Source organism: Triturus cristatus, chromosome 9, assembly GCF_964204655.1.
Source record: "Triturus cristatus chromosome 9, aTriCri1.1, whole genome shotgun sequence".
NCBI classification, from domain to species: domain Eukaryota; kingdom Metazoa; phylum Chordata; class Amphibia; order Caudata; family Salamandridae; genus Triturus; species Triturus cristatus.
Genome location: NC_140592.1, coordinates 156,980,360 through 157,005,137, shown reverse-complemented (window position 1 = coordinate 157,005,137; position 24,778 = coordinate 156,980,360). Strand labels below are relative to the sequence as shown.

The following is a 24,778-nucleotide window of genomic DNA, read 5'->3' as shown; positions in this document are numbered from 1 at the left end:
ATTATGCATAGAAAGCTTTATTAGGCACATATTTCCAAATGTAATCTGGAAAAGATTTGAGAATTATCAAAGGAGACAAATCTGAAGCTATGGAGAGGGAGTAAACCTGCAGATGCAGATTCATGACACTGCCTATGAACTGGTGTTTGGACTTCAAAACTTCTAATCAATCACAAAGATCAGTCAGACCACTGTTGCTCATTCCTAATAGCATGTTATAAGCCTCATTTTAGAACAAATATGATGGACTCCACCATCATGAAGCTTTACATTATCTTTGCACCTTATTTGCAAAGTCTGCATGAGTTTTCTAAGGCCTGACAAATCTTTTAGAAAAGGAATTGTTTGACATGTCAGCCTTAGGCAGGTCTTTCCCTAAAGTATTTACCTCTCCTTCACCATTTTGCTGGACCAGATTTGTTGGCCTAAAAACTCTGGGCACCTTACCACTGCTAACCAGTGCCAAAGTGCTTATGCTCCCTCCCCTAAAACATGGTTAAATTGACTTACACCTAAATGGCATATTTAATTGATGTATAAGCCCCATGTAGAGTGGTATACCACATACCTAGGGCCTGTAAATTAACTGCTACCAGTGGGCCTGCAGCACATATTGTGCCACCCACTTAAGTAACATTGTAAAACATGTCCCAGGGCATCATTGCAGACCCTGAATGCATTTTTAATCTGCCATGTCGACTTGTAGACCTTACAAAGCCGTAAACTCCCCTTTTTTTGGATATGTCACCTCCAATATATTTCTCAGGTAGCCCATAGGCTAGGGTGCAGTGTAATTGAAAGGTTGGACGTGTACTATCAAGTTTTACATGTTCTGAGAGTGAAAAACTCCCAAATCTGCTTTTTACTACTGAGAGTCCTACCCCTCCCATTGAATAACATTGGGGATTCCTTATAACATTTGATAAGCTGCAAATCCCAATTGGGAGCAGGTGGCTATGTCATGTTTGGTGTCTATGCAACTGTAATAATAAACACACTAAAATGGTAAAGTCAGATCTTTTACTACAATTTTGAAAATGCCACTTTAAGAAAATTGGCATTTTTCTATCCTTAGCCTTTTCGTACCTGTAATCTGTCATGGGTCACATGAATGGGTATCGCTGACAGTTAGACTTTGTGAATTCCTCCCAGACAGTCACATAATAGAGAAATTAGGTGTGCCTGAGTGGGCTATCTGCTAGCAGGATGGGGCGGCGGAGATGAGCCCAACCCTACTTACATCTGATTAGCCTGTGCGCTGCCTTTACACTAAGGGCTTAACAATCCTGCATTGTCACTTCAACCAGCTTGGAGCCAGGACGGGGGAGGCAGGAAATTCCAAGCACTTCAAAGCCATATCTAGAAGATTCTCCCACATTCCAGAACCAGTGAACCAGGGTATAAAAGAAGAACCTCAGACATCAACTTTTCAGTACACTTGTGGACCTGTGGATACTCTGCCAGGAAGAAGAACTGCTGTGCTAATACAAAGACTGCTACTCTGCTGGGCTGCTGCTCAAGGAAACTGCTGCCCTTCTGTGCTGACCTGCTGGCTGCTGCCCTCTTGCCTGGGGAAGAAGAACTGGACCTGCAACTTCATCTTGAACCCGGGACCCCATAGTGACTCCAAGGGCCAGTCTGCTGGCCTCCTGATCTGAGCCTCAGGGATATAAAATACTCCCCAGCCAGCTCCTGGGCCAAACTGCAGTGAGTTCCTGATCCCCAAGTGGTGCCTCTCTGGTCCTTGATTCTTGGTGTCGCCCACGGGCTCTTGAAATCAAGCTTTTGGGATCTTTGCGACTGTGAATGGGCCAGTTCGCACAGGAACCATGCCACTCACACCGAAATTTCACTTGAGCCACCGCCAGCCCATCTGTTCGCACAGCAAGTATTGATCACCCACAGAGGACTGTCAACATGAAGCACCAGCCCACCCATCCGCGATGCCCAGCGTGATCCTTGTGCCACCCTGACCACTGTCCACGATGCTGCCCTTGCTCCCTGCAACCCTTTCCAAATCGAACGGAATCTTGGCACAAAACTTGAGAAGGTAAAACTTCAGGAAGACTAATCTGGGACTATATCCTACCTGTGCTCCATCACGATTGCCTGACCTTTTGACTTTGACCCGGTCCAGCGCAAACAGATAGCTGCGGTTGGCGCTTTACGCTCTTAGGCACTATTTTACACTTTATTCTTTAAAAATTCAGAACTCCGGTTCTTCGGATTGGATTTGTGTTGTTCAGGTCTTCTTTTATTTATTAAACTTTGCTCTGTTTTTCTAACCTGATGTGGGATCCCTTTGTGAGGTGTTTTCCCTGTTTTACTGTTTGAAGTGTTGCACAAATACTTTACACATTGCCTCTAAAGTAAGCTTCATTGTCCTGTGTCTTCTGTGCCTTATATAACTTATTCGAATTTTTTTGAAAAAATTCTAAAAACGTTAAAAATGTTGGTATTTCATAGGCAGCATTATGCACCATGTTTCACATTTTTTGTTAAATGTTACACACCTGGCTCTTAAAGAATTACTGAAATTCAGGCAAGAAGTGCTACTAATAATTAGGGGTGGGCGGAATTTGCGAAAGTGACTTTCGCAAATTATCGCGAAAATGTTAAAAATCTCCGCAAACACTCGAAAATATCGCGAAGATGCGGAAGTTTTTTTGCCGCCCGTTCGCGGTATTTTCTGCGTGGTCGCGGCTCGCCAACTTACCCATGCGGTTGCCCGCGGGCGCGGCTATCTTGTTTTCACTCTTCTCGCGGTGCATGATCGCGAGAAGAAAGACGTGATCGCGCGACTAATGACATTACTGCGGGCGCGAACTGTCGCGAGACAGCGCAAATGGCTACCAACAATCCAACATCTCGTGGAGAACGCGACCGGATCGGGAAAACTTGTCGGCGAACGCGGGGATTCAGGTAAGACGATCGCGCGCGCGCGAGAATGTATTATTTTACAGCGCGATCAAGATATAAATTATCACTAAGCTGCGGAATGCGGAAATTTTGACATTTTCGTGCTCTCCGCGGAACGCGAAAATGTCAAATTATCGCAATTTCCGCGAGCGGAACGGAAATTTAGCCCAGGCCTACTAATAATTGTGAAAGGACAGATTCACTTTTGGAACTTGAATCACTGAAGCAAAATGCAGCCAGCAATAAATCCTGGGTAAAACTTATTAGGTCATGTATTACTAGCAGAAAAGAGTTGTGGAATTGGGACAAGGATTTTTGAAGGAGGCAGAGAAACATTAAACACTGGCTTCAACTAGAAGTGATTAGATGCTATCGCAATTTGAAAGCTGTATTTTTGATGTTTTGAAGATTGTCCTGGAAGTGTTGAGAAGGAAATCAATTTCATGGATTGCCATAAGTAGCTAGGGAGTTCACTAACAATTTTGTAAATTCAACTTTGTCTTACTTAACAATGAAGTGTTGAAGAAATGAAAGGTATCATTTTTGGCGGAAGCACAATCTTTTTATCACTTTATCACATTAAATTACAGAATAACATACTTTTGGGCATCCATGAATATATTCTTTATGGATTATCTTAGGGATGGGAACTTGACAGAATTAAAACAGAGGAAGTGGTAGTCCTTTAGTAGCATTCAGGCCCAATGACTAGCAGCATTGTTTTTCTCGACACAATCATAAAGACACCTGTTTTTCCTGTTAAAATACTAATTAGCACATAGATATCCAATCTTTCTTTCCATTGCTTTCAGGTCTGTTTGTAAGTGAAATTGTTAATTTACCTGCCTGCTGTCAGTCTTTGTAAGAGTCTACAATCCTTGGGAAGTCTGACCAACTATCTTTTTCCCTTTCCCAATGGGTTGTTGCTACGCAACTTACCGATCACCAAGGTCCCCTATCTCTTGGTTTCCAGAATCCCCACCTCGGGGCACCCTATCCTTGGATTTGGAGCACTAATGAGCTTATCTATATTAGGATCCAGTCTACTTATAAAAGCAAAGACTTTAAAATGTAGAATTACCTTCTTAAAGTGTAGACAGTTGCATTCATTTCCTAGACAATCACACCCTTTTTTATAAAGTCAGAAACATTATGGGAGTTTAATAAATGTAAGGAGAGGTCAGTAATAAATTATTAATTACATTAATATTACTTTGAAAACCTATGTCTCAACTTCCTCAAGCCTTTGGTATAAGATTAAAGGTGACTCTATTTCAACCTCTTTCGGGAGTGGGCACAGTGTTAACTAATCAGACTGTAGCTCATTTTGAATATTCTTCAGCAGTTTCCTAGTGTTCACTTCTTTTGGCAATGTCCCTATTGGTCAATCATACAGCATCCTCAGGTTGAGCTTCATCCAGAAGGAGCTTCTGTGTCACCTTCCTTCAGTAGTGTCATCTGTGTGAACTTACACCAGTGATTCTTCTGAGATGCATGTTTGCTTTTTACTCACTGTGTATTTTCTCCAGCAGCATCGTCTTTGTAAGGTTCACCCACCATTGCCCTCTGCAGAAGGTTCTAGAAGTAGTGCTCACACTGGAACCCTCTGGTCGAGTTACCTCCTGTGGTGCCCTAAATGTTAACATTCTTCAAATGCACCCTCATTTGGACTTACTCTAGAAAACCTTGTGAGGTTCCTCCATCAGTGATGTTCAACCTGATCCTTCCAGTAGTGCCCCCTTGTTGCGTTATATCACCAGCAGTGCTCTAATTGAGAGCTTCCTCGAGTTACGTACTATGCGAGGCTTTGCCAGCAACCCATTCAGTGTGAGTTTGTTAAAGGAGTGCCTTCAATGAGAATGTATTACAGAAATTGCTTTAGTAAAAAGTTCTTCCAGCAATGACTTTGGGCTAAGCCTACTGCGGAACTGTTTTCGCTGGGAGCTTCCTCCATCAGTGCCCTCAGTATGACTTTGCATATGGAGTAGGGTCTCTGCCAGCTTCCTCCGTTAATTCCATTAGTGCCTGCATATTTGTTATCGGCTTCATAAAGATGTTCTTCTAGGAGTGCCTGCAGTGTCAGAATCAACCGACAGTATCCTCAATTAGTGCTTCCTTCGATGGTGACCTCAGTGTGACTTTTCTTTACAAGTACCCTTTCCTTCAGCATTACTCGTGTTAGCTTTACCAATCAGTGCCTTGAGTGTATATAGCTACAAAATTGCCATTAGTGCAGGGTTCGCTTTAGGAATATCCTCATTATGACCACCACACCACAGCGCATTTAGTTTTAGTGAGAGTAGTGTGCCATAAATAAACAGATGAATGGGCAAAAAGGCATGGGGATATCTGGGTGAATTGAAGCTCAGAGATACAAATGGTAAATCTCTAGCTGCACACCTGGCACCCTACCACAAAATGTGCACTAGTGCAGGCCATCCACCAACGAGTAAAAGATGACATTTACTTCAATAATGCAAAAACATAGCTTTTGAAATTATGTTGATGCAAATGGCACCTATACACTGGTTGGAAGGTACAACTATCTGTGCATAATTGACCTGTGCACAATGTGTAGTATAGTACTAACGTTCATTAGAATATCCAAGCATACCACTTTACAAACCCAAATTAGTACAAGGAATGTAGATTTTTTTTTTTTAAACTGTCAGGATACTTCAAATTCATCCTGAAATGAACTCAGCTTATTTGATTGCGAAGAATTCGTTTCACTATGAACTAGACCAAATCTAATCTGGCTTGTCTCAAATATGTACATTTTCTAAACGTTCTACAAGCACTTCCAACAATTCGCCTTTATTGGGGATAACAAATCATTTCCCATCACATCACAGTACCAAATGTTTCATACTACAAGGCATGCGTCTCCTGTTTTATATCAATTTTAAAAGCATTTTGTCTCTTGATTACAAAGAGTAATGGGAGGTGTGCTTTTGTACTTTGTGTTTGTTTTACAATCTGTGAAATGCACTGAAGCATTTTATATTTGTAAACAACAGTAAGGTGTAAGGTGTTTCCACTTACTCTGATTTGTTTAGTGCTAGACTTGTCCAGTAGGCTTCAATGGGTGCACTAACCATTGCATCAAATAGCACCTCCTGTATCAATTCTTTATCACCTGAATGAAAGCGAAATAGAACATAACAATGAATTCAGGGGACTTTGCAAGTCTGGTTTAACATGAGATCATAAAATTGTATAATGTGATTAAGTATCACCAAATCTGTTCGTTTTATTTACGTGCATAAACCTTCTAATCATTGCCTAAATCGGAAAGTAACAAATGAAATCAGTTGAACTCTCAAGCAGAAAAGTAGAAATCAGTTAAAACTGATACGGTGCCAGTGCTACACAAGTTGCACTCGTTCTTAAAGTTGGCAAATACATTTTGGAGCACATTTTGCTGCTTGAGGAAGAGAAGATGGAGCGAACACATTCCAGACCATAATACTTAGACAGAACCCTTATTATGTACATGATACATGGAGCAAGTGCACATTCCAAGCGGGCACTCCTGTGGCACAAAGTGGTGCAAACGCCTGTTCTGATTAACGTTTGCGAACAAAACAATTTTTGCTTAAAATAGCCGTGATTGCATACAGAGAGTGGTAGAATCTGCCCAAACACACATTGTCGGCAACACTAACTCAAAATAACGTGAGTGGATTGAAGTTGGTCAAAGCAGAGCATGCACAAACTGTGATAAACATTCCATGAAATTAAAGTGCGTGTAACATTTTAATAAATGTTTTTAAAGCACACTTGAAGCACGTCCCTCCCCCAAAGAAAGTCATACTGGAAGTTGTGACATACTGACACACACTGCAGTTGCTGCGATTAACCAGTAAATAGCACAGGACAAGGTTGCAAAGGGAAACAAATGTATAAACTGAGTAATGACATCATATTGATGCTCCTTGAACAAAGTGCATCCTCGTCTTGACCCATTTAAGGTAGAAAACATGCACTAACAAGTCAAGTTAAGTTACTTGTGGTACTGCATCTGATGGCATCCAGTTACTTCCCGAAAAAGTGGCAAATTAAATGGGGTGCCACAAAAACCACCATCTACATTCTTATCGTGTGTCAGGAATAATGTTGTCCATCAAACCACATGCACTTAGGTTTCCCAAACCAAGCCCCAATTCAACAAGAAGTGAATACAGACTTCTATTTTATTACAAATGTACCAAATGGCCTGAGTTCGCCAATCCAGCACACATATACTGAAATGGTGAACACACATAATAAATATACAGGCAATCTGTATTCTAAACAGTGGTCCACTAATGTTGTAGCCAAATACCTAGGCAGCAGTAATGACTGACTGATATATATTTAGGCATAATATTATTAATCAAGATCTCAAGAGAGGACTGCACACACAAGGCTTACTCTTAACTAAATATGACAAACATGGACATACAACCCATAATTACATGACACACCAACTGCTGCAATTCTCTTTCCATCAACGTAGGTGATCAACCGTACACTTTGCATTCATAGTTAATGACACCAAGTATCCAGCAACACAGCACCCAGGAGGACATGTGGCATCATTGCATGGTGTCCTAGCATACCCACTTCTGGATTTTGAAGCCTAAACGCGTCTGGGGATAGACGACTTTACTGCCCAAAGATTGTCTGTGACATGACTGGTTTGTGATGTACATTAGACAATCTATGTAAGGTGGAATGGCTCTTTAGAAATACCCAGTCAGCATTATGCAATCTCATAAGGAAGACACAAAACCAGTGCACAACACTGGCATAGACCACAAGACAGATAGATAAGGAGACAATACATCATTCTTAACATCTTTATTTGTAAGTCGTAAGAAAAGAGGGACAAGCTGCACGCAGGGGCGTCGTAACTCCCCGCTTTGGCAGCTTCAGTGGGGGTGGGGCTCTTTATGGGCCTCTATCTGTCTGCAACTCAGCAGACTAAACTGATAACTACTTCTGTAAAGGAATACAGCCTCCATAGACGAGTAAGCAGGAGCAAAATAGAACAAAAACGAGTAAATGAAAGACAGAAAGATGCAAGGAATAGTGAATGAAAGGAAGGGTGAAAGGATGTATGGATGAGTGGGTGAAAGGTTAGGTGAACAGACAGGTGTATGTATGGCAGAATTAAGGGATGGATGGATGAGTGAGTACAAAGATGAGTGAATTGGATGGCAGAAAGGATGGACAAATGGATGAACAGTGGATGAATGTATGATGGGTGGATTACAGGATGGATGGATAGCAGAGTGGCTGGATGATGGCTGGATGCATGGATAGATGGATGGAAACAGAGTGCATACATGGATGACAAAGTAGATGGATGATGGCAAAGTGGATGGATGACAGAGGGGACAGATTGATGGATGGATGAATGCATGGATGACAGGATGGACAGTCAAAGGATGAATGGTAGAATAGGTGGATTGATGGCTGGATGGATGGGGAGAAGAGTGGATGGATAGGTGCAGAGACCCAATGGATGGCAGAGTGGATGGATGGGTGTGAATTGATGGATTGATGTCAGAGTTGATGGATGGATGGATGAAAGGATTCATGGATGAAAGAATGCAAAGGTGAAATTGTGGATATCAGTTGTTGGATGGATGAGTGAGTAAAAAGATGAGCGAATTGGATGGCAGAGTAGATGGACAAATGGATGAACAGATGGGTGAAAGGCAGAGCGATGAATATAATGGATGGATTACAGGATGGAGGGACAGCAGAGTGGATGGATGGATGGAGAGCAGGGTGCATAAATGGAGGACAAAGTAGATGGATGGATAACAGAGTGAATGAAGCGATGACAGAGGGGACAGATTGATGGATGAATGCATGGATGATAGGATGGAGAGTCGAAGGATGAGTGGCAGAATGGATGGATAGATGGCTGGATAGAAGAGAGAATGGATGGTTGAAAAGACCCGATGGATGGCAGAGTGAATGGATGGGTGTACATGGATAGATTGCTGGTAGAGTTGATGGATGGATGAAAGAATTCATGGAGTACAGAATGCAATGGTGAAATAGTGGATTTCAATGGTTGGATGGGAGGATGAAAAGAATGAATGACAAGATACCTGGATGGAAGAGACATGGGAGCTCTTCTGGGAAGGATTGGGCTCACTTGCTTCACTTGCTTTGTGCCATCAGAGGTTTACTTCAAAGTGGGAGGCATTTTAACTTTCTGGCTACTCACTTGACTGCATGTGTCACAGAGCCTCAAGGTTTCCTTCTCATGCAGTCACACATTAGTATGTCCACAGGCATAATGAAGTATTAAATGAAAGTTGAATCTCCTTGTCAGACATTTGACTCCTTTTTATTTCTTGGTAGGATCATGTTCTTATGTTTTGCTACAAACTTGAAAGTGCTTGCCTCTCTCCTCTAATCTGTCAATTTACAGTTGATCTAGATGATGATGTTGAAGGGAATTATTGTGTCTCTCCTCTGCTCTGGTTTAACGAGGGCATGGGGAGATTTATGTTTCCAGTACATCACCTTTTCTCTACAGTGATGAATCAATCTTGCCTGGAGTCTTGGGCATTTGAGGAAAGATAGTTTTGTTTTATCTAACTATCAAATGTTTTGCTTGTGAGCTAACTAGGGATTCCCTTAAAGGCAACCTTGACATACTGATCCAGCTCTGCTGCCATCTTACCATCTTCAAATGATGTTGAAAGATAGATGGTCCAGAAAGGCCTCAACCATGACCATTGAAGTGCCACTCATATCTGTTAAATAGCTGTTTGCATTCTTAGCATGCTTGCTAAAGGCGCTGAGGTGGGCCCAGTTTGTTGGTATGTCTTGTAGATTGGCATGAATGGATGCTAGTCCATGATCTACAACTGTAGCTGTATAGCTGGGCACACAGCGATCCTACAACTGTAGCTGTATAGCTGGGCACACAGCGATCCTATTTTCAAACTAAAGAATGTAATCTTCTGTTAGCCCTGACAATCTCAGGGTGGTCCTCACCCAAACTGTTTGCCTGCTCCCCTCCTGTTTGCTGAAATTAGCTTTTGTTGGCATTAGGACACTGTGCACTTTACGACTGCTTACCAGTGCTTACCTGTTTCTCCTTTAAACATGGAGGAATTGGCTTACACCCAATTGGACAATTTACTTGTAGGTCCATGGTAAAGTCTTACTACATGTATCCAGGGCCTGAACGTTAAATGCTAATAATGGGCTTGCTGCAAATATTGTGCAACTCACTTAAGTAGCCCTTTAAACCATGCCTAAGGACTGCCAATGCAGCCTATGTGCATTTGTAAACTGGCAATTGGACCTGGCAAAATAAAGCTTTCGCCATGTCTAAACCTTCCTTTTTAATACATATAACTCACCTCTAGGATAGGTCCTAAACAGCCAATAGCACTTCATGGATTTGAATTTATAAAGTTGAACATATACTTTTACATTTTGATTGTCCTAGTAGAGAAAACTGGTTAATTCGCTTTTCATTATAGTGAGGCCTACTTCTCCCATAGGAAAACATTGGGTTACCTTATTAGATTTAATAAGTGATAACTTTTGATTGGCAGCAGATAAGAATGTCAGGCAATATACCTATCTAATTCTGTGAAAATGTAGATCTCCATTTCTACTGATTGGATATTCGTTGTTTTTGTCTGAAATTATTTATTACATTTTCCCCTATTTTGCTAAATTAGATTGGATTTTTTCCTGAATTTCAATTTTATTAATGTTTGAGTGTTTCTTAAATACTTTTCACATTGCTCTTAAGTTAAGCCTGATTGCTTGTGTGCCAAGCTACCAGAAGGTTAAGCCCAGGTTAATTTAGCAACTTTTCTGGTTCACCCTGACAGAGACTATGATTGTTGCTTCAGAAGGGTCTTCACCCCCTCAATCCAATATCCAATTTCCCAACTTTTTCAGAGGACTCTAGGACAGCCTTGACGTTAGGAGTGCAGTCCATTATCCATGTTGTCAGTAGGTGGAGATTCGGTTATATCTTCTAGCTAACAACATTATGATATTGTGAGGAATCACATTGCTTTAGTTAAAGTACCTACGCTTTCTTGTGGGTGTATTTGTGTGCTTTCCAACTGCTAGACAGTGAGAAAGTATAAGTGTTTCCCCTTGAAACAGATGCTGTGAAAAGTCCATTGTAAATGATGTAGGAACTATAAATATGACATGGAAAGATAAATGTCATAATGGAGCCACAGTTGCACCTTACACCAACCACATAGGTGGCAAGAAAATCCATGGCTGTCAGGTGCACCACTGTGCTTTGCCTGGGCTAAGGTTTAAATGCAGTGTGTTAACACACATCAGTGAAAATCGTCTTTGCATAACAGATATGCCTATTTTTATAACTTGATAAATTACCTGTAAAGTGTGCTCTGTAATCCCATGGTGCCTAGATAAAAATGGGCAAAGTACATATTGGGTTTAGTATTCCCTCACTATGAAATAAAACCCTAGAGCTTATTGTGCTGTGTAGGCTATGAAATACAGTTCTATTAACCGGGCTAAGTGTGATTGAAATATTTATTTCTACATCTTTGCTTAGGAAAAGGGCAGAGAAACAATTTAATGGTGATATAAAACTTTTGGTAATTTTATTGAAAAGGTACCTTGGTAAAAATTTACTTTGCAGTTCATGAAATAAAAGCATCCCAGAAATACATGTCAGAAGAAATGACAGCCTTAAAACCTGCTTGTTTCAGTTGCAGACCCCACAGAGTGCTTCTCCTAATCATCCTCCGGACACACTTAAACAGTCTGGGTGCAGGTCACTGTTGGCGTGCAAACAGTTTTGACAATGCCAAAGTGGGATGGAAAGCCCATATAAATAGTGGAGTAGCTAGTGATGAGGAGAGAGATCTGCCTGATGGTAGAAGTGTTTTGCAATCTTGCAACATTGGCTCCTGGGTAATTTTACAGTAAATCAAAAAGGAAGCGCTGCAAAAGGAGGTGGGGAACCATGAGAAAATAGTTAGAATTGGGTTGCCAAATTTCTTATCTCTCTTGCTAGTGTCCAGGATAAATCTGGGAAGATGACACCTGAAGGAAACAGCTTTGCTGGAATGAACACAACTCCTGGCTGAAGAAACTGACTCCAGGACCGTGACGTTTGCACTGGAACTGCTCTCCAAGTGTCAAGATGGGTCCTTTTTGCCTGCACTAGGCACGGAACAACTCCTTACCTGAAGAGGCCAGGCAGATCACCAAATACTGTATCCTGCAGGCAAGATTGAGATCTAGTACCTAGAAGCTTGCCCTAAAGACCTGGGGGTTGAATGACAGAGTAGAAAGAACTCTCCCAGTAGTTCATGAGAAGTGGGACTCTGTTATTTCTCAACCTCTGGAGGAGTGGGGCAATGCACTAAAGGTTGCCCACTGAGACCATATCCAAGGCAGGCAAAAAAAACACGTTTTTGCTCACTCTGAGCTTTTTGGCATTCTCAAAATGTGTTCAGTTGGATATTGTAGTGAAGTTATGCACCCTTGTGAAACCCTGCCTAGCTGCAAATTCCAGATTTGACCTGCTGAAGGATGTTAAGAACCAGAAAATTGGCTAGTTTTAGAGTTTGTCAGATGAGCACTTCATAAACAAACGTGAAGGCTATCCGGTCCAACTTATTTCAAGTATATTAGGATATGATGTGCTATGAATTATGCAAGTGCAGTGTATCCTAACGCATTTGTAATAAGGCAGAAGGGATATCCAGTATGTGTTTGATGGAGTACCCATCTACCCTAATTAAGGCCCTACGTCTGAAAGTAAAATCTTTGACTGGGACAACCTTTAGTTGTATATGACCTCTACTACTTTGCAGTTGGTCTGAAATTACACCTAGGTCCTGGTTAAGCACAAACATTTGTTTTTCAATGATACTTTTTGCCTTAAAATGTTTACATTTATCTCTGGATTCCTTTTTCCAGTTTGAATGATTTTGGTGTCTTTTTACTCATAAACGTTGCCCATATTTTTAAAATTGTTTTGGGAATTTTATAGTGCTATGTTCTTTACTTTGAATTTGTTGGATTTCCTTGAACTTAATACTCATTTCTTGAGTTATGGTGCAGCTAATGAGTCATGAGTGTATGGATACCATGATCTTGAGGGGCACGCGGCAAGGATACCCTTGCTCTCCTCTTACATTTGCCTCATATATTGAACCATTTCTGTGAATGGTTTTTTAAAAATGTCAAACCTCCCACATACGACGGTCATTCACTTAAAGTACTGGAATATGCAAACAATATCATAGTATTCTCCACTGAGCCAGATGCAGCAATAAATGACATTGAAATAGTAGCAAAGCAGTTTGGGCAGTTTCAGGATACTGGCTGAACTGTGATAAAGCTCAGACAGTCTGTAATAAAGTTCTACTGTTGATAGACAAGAGACAAACTGTGGCTGCTACCTATCTCGGTGTTGAAATCTCTGCTAATCTGGGCCAAATCATCTCTGAAACTTATGGTGTGGATCTGAACAAGATAGAGATGGACATGAAGCAGTGGGACAACTTTAATCTTACAATTATTGGATGCTCTGATATTAAAATGTTTATCCTGCTGCAAGTTTTACACCTGTTCAGGGCCATACCAATAGAGGTCATCTCCAAGTGGTTCCAGAAGATAGATTCAATTTGTAACAGGTTTCGATGGAGATTTAAGAGACTTAGAAGGGCCATCAAATTCATAAGACTCCTATTGGATAGAGGTGGATTAGCTCTTACTAACAAACTTCTACCATCTAGAGTAGTCTGTTCTAGAAATTACAGCTTTTAACCTTGTTAGGATTTCTTCACAAATAGAGGCAAAATGACATACAAAGATTTTTACTGACAAGAAGACATGTAACTAATGTGATTTGTGCTAAACAACATGATAGTATAGTTATCTGATGTTTGAATTAATATTTTTCATCATTTTAAGTCAACCAGTGCCTCTCTGTATACCTCTGGACGTTCAATAACTTTAAGTATAGGCCACTCCTGTCCTTTTTAGGGACGATGCAGGTGTTAGAGCAATGCAGAGTAGAAAAGTGGGGCCTCAAGAAGAGGGTTTATGTTGATTTTAATGGAAGAGACAATGGTTTGGAGAACAGCTAGAATAGCTTATTGTGCTAGCATAGCTCTAGAGTTTGTCTAACCTGGTGATTTCTGGTTGGAGCTCTGTTAAAGATTCATATCCTTATTTTAACTTTCCTATGCTTTGTGTGGAGATACTCCTCTTACATTGCATGACATTCTAGAATGCTTGTTATGTTGGTATGTACATGTGATAAATGAACATGTGGTTGTCCATTGATAATATGGAATGCATTGGAAGGGATAAGAAGGGTATCTAAGAAATGTTAACTGTTCTATTTAGAAGCGGACACAGGTGGTAAGCAGATAGGTAAAGTAAGGCAACTTCAAAATCTTTTACTCTTACATTGCCCACAGATTCAAAACACCTACCATTTCAGGGTGATGATAGTCGTGCTGCTACACTCAGATATAAACAACAGGTCTGACAAAAAAGTTGGGAATTACCCTTAAAGAATTATTTCAACCTACACTTTTGCTGGAGATAACGAGATTACAAAACTGTAGCCTAATCCCAAAAGCACATGCAAGCGACTAACTTGTAGGTGCGCTTGACAAAAGAGTACACACTTATACCCTTATGTCTATGTTGTAGATGGGCCCGGTGCTAATAAATGCTACTCGTTAACGTATTAGGGAAAATGATCTAGGATGCACCCATCTAGGCCAACCTTTCAATATCCCTTATTGGACCAGTCGCAGGCAGTATGGAGATGCCTTTCTATCGGAGGCCCATATTGCTAGGATCATGTTTCAGCCTTATCGGAAATGATCCAGGCTTTCTTCAGGACCTATACATAGCTACTGCACATGATTCAAACTCTTCATATATAAGAGCACAAAGATAATCAGAACTATACAACCTCGCTTGATGCGAAACCTTCAATTACAGGGTGTAAACATCACCCTGTGTGATCAAGGCTCAAACCTCACCTCTCAGGAACCTGCCTCTGGTAGAGATGAGGCCCCGCTCATGATCAAGAGATTGCCCTCTAAGAGGTGGTGGATAACCATATGATAACGCTGATCCACAGAGCTTAAATCTTTAGCTCTAATATTTAAGAAGTATTTTGATATTAATCCTGCTCAGCTCGGTTTGCCAGGGATGATAGAACAGTTATCCTTCTATAGGGACACACATCACTAAAGTTTTCCTTAATTTAGACCCCCAGTCCTTTGTTGTAGTTATATAAGAATAGATTTACTCATACCTGAATTTGCACAAATGTGGCAGAATGGTATGTGCATGCACATCTGTTGAAAGCAATGGGCTATGGCTGTTCTAAGGTGAAAACAACTGCAAAATTTGGCAAATTGCCTTTTTAGATAAGTAACATCTCCATGCTATAATATTTGCCCTCTGAAAAGAAAACAAAAAAATATTTCCCATATGTTTTACATTTTCACATGCAGAAATGTAGACTATCAGCATTTACTTCTGAATAAGGGTGTGATTATGACTTTCGTGGTCCATTGGACAGCCAAACCCGTGGTGGAGTTGCGGTGGCAGTCAGGGACCACTGCACTAGTGGTCCGACTGCCGTATTATGAATATGGCAGTCAGACCTCCAGAGAACTGCTGCAGTGACCAGGGATCCGCAATCCTTGGCGGTGGCACGGTGGTCTAGCGAAACAATATGCTTGGCAGTGCCGCTGCAGCATTGCCAAGCATATTACGAGCTTCCCCACCACCAGCCTTTTCATGGTGGGTGAGCCCGCCATATAAGTCCTGGTGCTGTGGAAACAGACAGGGCCCTTTAATGCCCCTCTGCATGGGGATGCATGCAGGAGGACCCAAGTTGTTCCCCCCTGTTTGCATGCACCCCCTTACCTGCATGGCATGGACTGCACAGTTCATGTTGTGCAGGAATAGCCTTTGATGTTCCCATTGCTGTGCCTTTATTATAGGCACTGCTGTGGGACCGCCTCTCCGACCTCCCACCAGACCGAGAGCAAACTCCTAACCTGGTGGGCGATGGTCAGCTTTGGCGATGTGGGAGCGAGCCAGTGGTGTGGCAGCCCGCTCCCACACCGCTAAAGTCATAATCAGGCCCTAAATCTTTACACAATTATACTCCTAGAAAGACACAGCATCATAGATTCCCATGACTGATTGATTGATTTATTATGCTTATATCTAAAAGACTTTCACCAGTAGAAAATGTTAAAAGCGCATTACAATTAAAAAGGGAAATGGAAAAAAATTAAATGGAGATAGGCTGCAGTACAAATGAACATCACATGGCAAACGTGAGTTAGCTTCCCTAATGGCTCTTAAACATCTTAAAGGTGTATTGCCTTCTATGTTGGATTATTCTCGTGTTGCCTTTTCAATTTCTTGCAAATGACCCCAAGTGCTTATCTGCCATGATACTGCCAGAAAAAACCCACTGACTTTGAGACCCGGTCCTACTCTTGGAAAACTTTGAGAAGTTCCAGTATGTTGGAAATTTATAGAAAGTTAAAGAGGGTGACCCCTCAATTGATACGTCATTCTCAGCTGTGCTTTATTCCCCGACGTTCCTCGGGATAATAACATGCAAACCTTCTCTTATACATTATGGCAAGAATTAAATGCCAGATGTCAAGATACAAGTAATATTTAGATTTTTTGCAGCAGCAGCCCAACTGATGTTTTGTATGCCGATGAGATACTCCTAAGAATCTTCAACCCTACATCCTCCAAACCAGCGTTCATGTCTATTATTTCAGAATTTCTTCCTTTTCAGGATCTAAACTTAATTTGAGGAAAAGCGAGGTACAACAGCTACCTGCCTATATAATCAGAAACACTTTATGGGGTTGTACCCTCTAAGATAGGTCCTAGAGAACTTAAAATACTTATTGGTCATAGTCAACCAAGGACTGAGGGAAATGATTCTTTATAATATCAAACTGCTGCAGCATTGTGCATTGTACATCTTACACAGGTGTTCCACTTTGAGACCGTCGATCTAGGGGAGGGCACAAGTCATTCAAATAATCATCACACCAAGGTTCAACTACATCTTTGGAATGTTGGTCATGGTAATTCCAAGAACAGGGGTTTGATTATAGTTTTATGAAGCCCTGATATCTCCCCTATGAATTTGCCTTATTATGTAGGTCGACCCGCACAAGGGAAGAGGATGGGTTATTCAGCGTTGGTTCCACTGCGCGTATCAGACAGTGGGATATCCGGATATAATGCCACTTTCAGAAGAGTGGAATACTGAACTTTAATTTCATATCCTTTAAGGACATCCATGCACGCGTGAGAATTTAGAATTTGTTGCACAATAAAATGTTCCTACGAAAGAATTGATTTGAGAACAAGCGTTTCCATATTCCTCAAAAAAACCTCCTTTGAACACATAAGAAACTATTAGGAGAATTTAAAAAACTGTGCATGTAGTATTACATTCAGAAATATACATTCTACTTGAAGAAGGATGATGATTACAAGTGGAACTGCACACACAAAACAATAGGTACATGATCATTCAAGGCAATGATGCTAAGGAAATTAATCATATACTTACATTGCAACAATGGCTCTTTTCCTGTGAGGTAGATTTTAATGGCTTCTAATTGAGAAAAGTGACGGTGCTCAGGATATAAATCAGTATTGCAATATGTCCTGAAACATGACAGTAACAGTAAAAACATTGGCATTTTTATGGATTATCCTAACAAGCACTAAGAAGACAATGGTCTGGCTTTTAAGTGCCAACAAAAATAAACACATCCATTCACAAATGCTGTTATATGTCCTGCATGCACACATGCCGTTTAACACATTAACATCTGACTGACTAGAATTGTCAATGCAGAACTAAAGGTAACAAAATAGTATTTCTTCCTGTATGGAAGGTCTACAAGAGACCGAAAAATGTATGTGACAAACATCACAAAATTTGTGTGTACTTTTCAGATGTCAACTAGCCTGTCATGCATTCATTCCAACTGAAGCTCTTAATAGAAGGGGGAATAATACACTGAATCATCAACAGACAGGCTAATGTCTCTTAAAGTTACAATAAATCATCAACAGACACCTCACCAAATACTTCAACGACCACCAACTCCTCAACACCACTCAGTCAGGTTTTAGACCCTGGCTACAGACCCAACCACAGCACGAAAACTGCCCTCATCGGTGCCACAGATAACATCCGCATGTCTCTGCAAAGAAAAGACACAGTGTCCCTCCTCCTCCTGAGCCTCTCAGCTGCATTTAGCACAGTCTCCCACCCAATACTCATCCAACGCCTACGCAACACTGGAATCCAATGGCATGCATTCTGATGGATCTGCTCCTTCCTGACTGGAAAGACCAGGTCATTCAGCCGGGCACTGTACAAATTGGACACCCACACCCTTATCTGTGGAATTCTGCAAGGATCCTTCATGAGCCCTAACCTCTTCAATGCATACTCAATCCCTCTTGCCTGAATCATCTGCTCTCAGGTTAGCAACGTCCTCTACTAGGCTGACAATTCACAACTCCTTCTCTCCCTCATCGACAAGACACCCAATACCCGCAACAAGTTCAATGCCTGCAAGACTGAAATCGTCCTCTGGATGAAGTTCAGCTGCCTAAAGCTAAACACCGACAAGACTGATGATGATCTTCAAGAAGAGCATACATTGAAGATGCTGAGAAATATGTTCAAATGGCTCCCTATCAGGAAAACTATCACGCACACCCTGGTCACAAGCAGGCCGGACAAGAGAAACACCCTCGATGTCAGGATCAACAAAAACTCACGAGAAGGCTGCAGATTTGTTGCATCCTCCCCAGCCTGGGTTCTTGCTAATGATTATGCCATACAGAGAGCTTAGTGATACATGTCTTTATACGTCTGGGCAAACTCAACATTCTAAATTAGTCTTCATTGCTTACCGCTCCAACACTTACGTTGCAGTTCTATGGAGCCTCTCAGGAGCCAAAAGTGTTCCATTATTTCTAAATTTACAAAACACTATATTTCCATCTCTGTTAAATAAAAAATGTAATTCTTTCAAAAATAGAAACATATAAACATATACAATTACATATCTTCAATCAGTCTTTTTGGAGCTTTAACTGTTCAACCTGATCTTGTTCTTGGGAATTGTCACCACCACTGTCCAGGATCTGCATAAATGGTGTAGAGGCAACAGCAGTCACGGATGTTTCAGACCCAGTCTCTCCTTCAAAAGTTAGATCTGATGACCGATTAGTTAAGTGCCTGAAATGAGAAGAGTCTCTGGTAACAAACTTCCCAGTGGGCTGGGCAATCACCTTCTGTCACTCTAGTAGACACCACTTGAAATGGTTCTGCATCAAATGGAGCATCAGATTTCCTTTCTTAAAGACAGTGTTTTTCGCATGTCGTCATATGTCAGGAAACACTTTCATCTTTTGTTTGTTAACCATGCCCTTCTCATGAGTTGCTGTCTCATCTTTCTTTCTATGAATGGTCCATTGAGGTAACTTGGTGTTTATTGCTCTCTCGAACATCAATGTCGCACGACATTCACTTGTGGTTGAGTGGGGTACTGAATGAGAAGCTCTCAAAGTAGAATTCAACACAGTTTTCAAAACGAGCTTCTCAAGAATAGCACGTTGCTCTGATTTCTTTAGCACACTCATAAAATGCTCAACAAGTCAGTTCGTCTGTTGCCACAAAGGAGTGATCTTTTGATGCTTTATATTCAAATGCTCCAAGAAGCCTTTAAACTCTCGGCTGTTGAAAGATGGGCCATTGTCAGAATTCACTAAGGCTGGGACAGTGCATATCACAAAGATGTCATCTAGTCTTCAATGGCTCACTCTTGAGTAGTATATGAAAGATCTTCAATTAATGGAAATCATGAGTACTCATCCATAATCACCAGCAGTTGATGTCCGTTGATGAGTGGACCGAAAAAGTCAATTGCTATTCTCAACCATGCATGCTTTGGGAGTTCGGACATGTTCAAGATGTGGTGAATAGTCTTTGTAGAAAGGCAGTTGCATAGATGGCAGGCCTTTAATTCCCTTTCATTCCTGTTATCAAGATAAGGAAACAAGACTTAGTCTCAGAGAGCTGGCAGCGGGTGTGTTTGATTTTACAATGGAGTTAATAAAGGCCTCAGCCGTCTTGGATGGAGTACAGTGACTATGTATAGGCACTCTGAAAAAGTAGTCAGCAGGGTTCTGATCCTATCCTGGATGACGCAAAACACCATAGTTATACTCTTGTAACCGTAATCCCTTTGTTTAACGCGAGGAGGCATTTTGGCCTTTGGATTACCCAATATAGTCTGTAAAGCTTTATGATCAGTTACCAGCGTAAAAGGTTTTCTGTATAGGAATACATGGAAATGTTCATAAGCCCATGCCGCAGCTGAACTTTCCTTTTCTGGTTGGAGTAAGCTCGTTCTGTTTGGGGCAACCTTCTACTTGCGTATGTCACAATATGCCTTTTAGCATTCAAGTGTCTGCTGTGCAAGGATAGCACCCAGCTCGACTGGGTTAGCATCAACAACAACCTCTGTATAAAGCTTTGGATTGAAGTATACCATTTCAGTAGTATTTTCAATGGCTTGTTTCATTTTCTTAAAACTTTTTTCACATTCATGTGACTAATGAAATGAAACATTATTTTTCATCAAGTCTCTCAACGGAGCACTTACAGTGACAAAGTCTTGTATGTATTTGGAACAGTAACTGGCAATGCCATGAAATTAACACACCATATAAACAAATTGTAGGGTATCAGCATTTGACATCACTTCTACTTTAGCAAGATCTGATGTCATACCGCCATCTGAAAAGATATGGCTGAAGAATTTTAGCTTTGTCTTATGGAACTCACACTTGTCTGCATTTAAACTCAAACCTCCTTCGGCAAGTAACTTACATACCTTATGTAAGAGCTGTATCGTGCTCAATTTGTGTAGCTCTGAAAACCAATATGTCATTCCTATATTTGAACACCTTCATGACAGGATGTATGATACTTTGAATGACGTCTTGAAACAATTTGCAGCGGATGACACACCAAAACGTAGCCTTTTGTATCGAAAATGACCAACAAGTGTAGAAAAGGTAGTAATGTACCAGCTAGCTTCTTTGAGTTCCAACTGATGAAAGCCTTTATTTAGATCGAGGCAAGAGAAGGCCTTTGACCCATTTTATTTTTTTGTTTTGTTTTTTGAGTTTTATATAGCTCGAACCGAAGGTATCAGAGTGCTTTACAAGAGCACCAGTTGCATTATAGACGGACACATTAATTTTATTCGGAACAGGGAGATTAGGTGATTTGCCCAGAATCACTGGACGTTGAGCTTCCCTGCCAAGACTGGTACCCGGTTCCCCGGCATTGAGGTTGACCGCTCTAGCCGTTAAGCCACATCCTTGCATTATCATGTCAGCAACATGTGGACCTGGATGTCGTTCTCATTCAATTGCCTTGTTTGACTGATGCATGTCAAAGCATATGTGTACAGCCCCTTCACTGTCCTTTTTAGGCACTATTACTATGGGAGAAACCCATGGTGTAGGACCGGTAGAACGCTCAATAATGTCATGCTTAAGTAATGATTCAAGTTCTTTTTTAACAGCTTCTTGCAAATGAAAAGCAATTCGGCTATGTCTCTGAGCAATAGGACCGAAGTCCTCATTATTATACAACTTTACTTTCATAGTCGTAAGCTTTCCCAAACCATAAAATAATGAAGGATACTGACTTACTATTTTGTGGTGAGCATTCATGCTGTAATCCACAGAAATCAGTTTCATATCTACAGCTGTGCTGAAACTTAAAACGACAGGCTCTTGACACTGTGCTTTGAAGCACATGTATGGGTGCTTGCACATTCATGTTCTTATGTTTTATTGCCGCTACAAAGGAACCTTGACTTTTTAAGGGCGTCGATGCAGCCCATTTATTCACTTTGGTTTTCGATGGCATAAATTGCAACAGTTGAGATTATTCATGGTATTTCTCCTCAGGCATAATCTTTATCGATGCACCACTGTCAAAAATGAAAGGTTTCTAACAACCACTTACTTTCAGTGTAATCTTCGGAAAATGTTTGAATGAATTTGGTGCTTTGGCATGTCGATCTTTCTTTGACATTTTACACGCGGCTAAACCAACATATGCACACTTTTTTTAGGTAAACATTGACATGGCACAACAATTTTCTTCATTTTCAGTTAATAACAAAAGAACAGTTTGCCAATGAATTTGATGACGATCAACTCAGTTCAGTGTCGATTTCTCTTAACTGATGTTGCCGATTGGCCTTGTAAGTGTGTGTCGAATGTTGCTTCTGGACGTTCAGGTGGCCATGACGCGCTTACTTTTTCCTTCACTTTGCAAACCATTACAAAATGGTTCTCCTTCCCACAGCCTTTACATATCTGTCCAAGAGCAGGACATTTACCTTCATGTGGAAACAAAAATCCACATCTAAAACACAACTTCTTTTACGTGTAGACAACACTTTGTGTCCTTCAGTCTTTTGTTTTGGCTTACTTTTCACACTCATGATAGATTCATTCTGGAAGCGTCCAGCCTCCATGTCAGCATCTTGTCTATCAGCAAGCTCTTAAGCTATGGCAGCCATTAATACTTGCTCCAGGCTAAGAGTCTCTCTCAGCATTTGTTTTCTGAATTAATCTGATAAGCATCCATCAATTACTCTCATGTGCAAAGCTTCTTCATCATCATTGAACTTATGAATGTGATGAGTGTGATTAGTCGCCTCACGTTCATCAATGGTTTCACCAACTTTCTGACATTCTTGGTTGAAGATGTATCATTCTTAATGCCATTAGATTTATCTTGAGATTCAACACATCTTTAATCTCACAATAGGTGACTTCTTCATCAGTTTGCAACATTTTCTTTATGACTTCTTTGACACCATTACCAGCAAGATTTTTGAGATATTTGAGAACCATTTTGTTATCAGTCTCTTCAAGTGAATCAACAAAATCATCAAATGTTTCAATACAAGCAGTCCATCTATCGGCAATATTCAGATTTTTTGGAGATATCGAATGGTGGTGGTTGTTTCAGGAATGCAGCACCATTGTATACCAGTGTGGAACTTATTAAGGCTGGAAGTAGCATTGTTTCTGATGCTGTTTGAGGATTGCTGTGAGCTTGTTTGGGCAAATTCAATCTGAGGCCTTGTGATGTGCTGGCCTGGGAATCACCTGTTACATTGACTGGAAACATGTCTTCTTTCTTAGATGCCATTTGAGAAAGTTCACTGTTCTGAGAGTCGCACTATGCTTTTTATTCTTCAAAGACCTGTGAAATTGTTCTGAGCCCCACTCCGCACTTTTGGTAGCTGGCCACTTCAAGTATGGCCGGCTGAGTAAGTACAACCTTAGCACGTCTCCTTGAGCCACTTTATCCAGTGCAGTGGTATGTCGAATCTTTTTAATGGGTTCGGTAAGTGGTTTATTTCTTCTATTCTCAATGCCAATTTTCACTTTCTAACACCTTACAGAGCCTCTGATCTCAGCATTATTTTGCAATTTGCTGACATACGTGTGGCTCTTTCAAAACATGGTTGAATATACCTTCTGTGTTATCACTCCTTATTGTGTGTGACTGTCTATTGCGCAGTTGCGTGGTACCTTTATGTACGATTTGACCGGCAGGTTCTTTGTTTTCATTGTTTTCATCTTCTTTACAGTGGCTGGAGTTGTGTTTTCATTCCATATGCATTACGCGTTGGTTCTATGCTTCAACTGCAACAAACATGGCATGCACAAGCAGTTTGCTTGGACCACGGCAAACTCTCAAGGAGAGCACTGTCAATCTTCGCATTTCTTATCCCCTAACTCATCAGCAGTTGTAGCGTCCTCCCCAGCCTGCGTACACACCAATTACTACACTACACACAGAGCTTAGTATTACACGTCTTTATTCGTCTGTGTGTAACTGCGAACTCAACATTCTAAACCAGTCTTTATTGTATTTCTCTCTAACACTCACATCACAGTTCTACAGAGTCTATCAGGACCCAAAAGGGTTCCATAATTTCTAATTTGCAACACGCTACAAAGACCATTTAGAACTCGGTGTCCAAAATCACCTCCCACATCACACGCACCACATCACACCACCCTGGTGGAGCTCCACTGGCTCCTCATTCACAAATGAGCACAATTCAAACTCCTCTGCCACACTTTCAATGTACTACATAACACCCACCTAGCTTACCTCAACAATCGCATCTGCTTTCACAAATTTTCCAGACACTCATCTGGACTCCTACTTGTACAAATCCCACGCATACAGAAAAACAGAGACAACGGGTGAGCCTTCTCCTAGATTGCTCCTAAAGCGTGGGTTGACCTGCCACTACACATGAGATCCTCCTCTTCATTTCTGGAATTCCACAGGAAGTTGAAGCAATAGCTTTTTGTGTAATCCCCTACGCCCTAGGTGTGCTTAGACTCACATCTGCTCAGCTCCTGGGTACCCTCCTGGGTAATTGAAAGCTCTACATATCTACATAACATTACATACCATAACTAAACAGTCAATCACATGATGTGAAGCAGCAATACTTTCCTGGGTGGAGTTAAAGCCTATTTGTGCACATTTTAAAGAATTGTTACCAGTAACAACAATGTTGTCAAGCCAGACTAAAAAATTCAAAATATTGCATCTAATTTTATTATGTTATACATCACATCCAAATAAACTTTCCTGTTAAATTGATGGTGTGATAACATAGCATATGTACTAAAAAAGCCTGTAAATTACGAGTATTGGTTA

General features: G+C 41.0%; 1 protein-coding gene across 3 annotated transcripts in view; it reads right to left on the bottom strand.

Annotated features, from left to right (window-relative positions):
* Positions 1-24,778, bottom strand: part of CACNA2D3 (calcium voltage-gated channel auxiliary subunit alpha2delta 3) — a 2,334,275-nt gene that overhangs the window by 639,382 nt on the left and 1,670,115 nt on the right. For all 3 annotated transcript variants that reach the window (XM_085624637.1, XM_085624639.1, XM_085624638.1), the window contains 2 exons: positions 17,543-17,640; positions 5,965-6,058 (listed from right to left, as the gene is read on the bottom strand). In XM_085624637.1, coding sequence (XP_085480763.1) covers positions 5,965-6,058; positions 17,543-17,640 — 192 coding nt within the window. The remainder of the gene's footprint in view (positions 1-5,964; positions 6,059-17,542; positions 17,641-24,778) is intronic.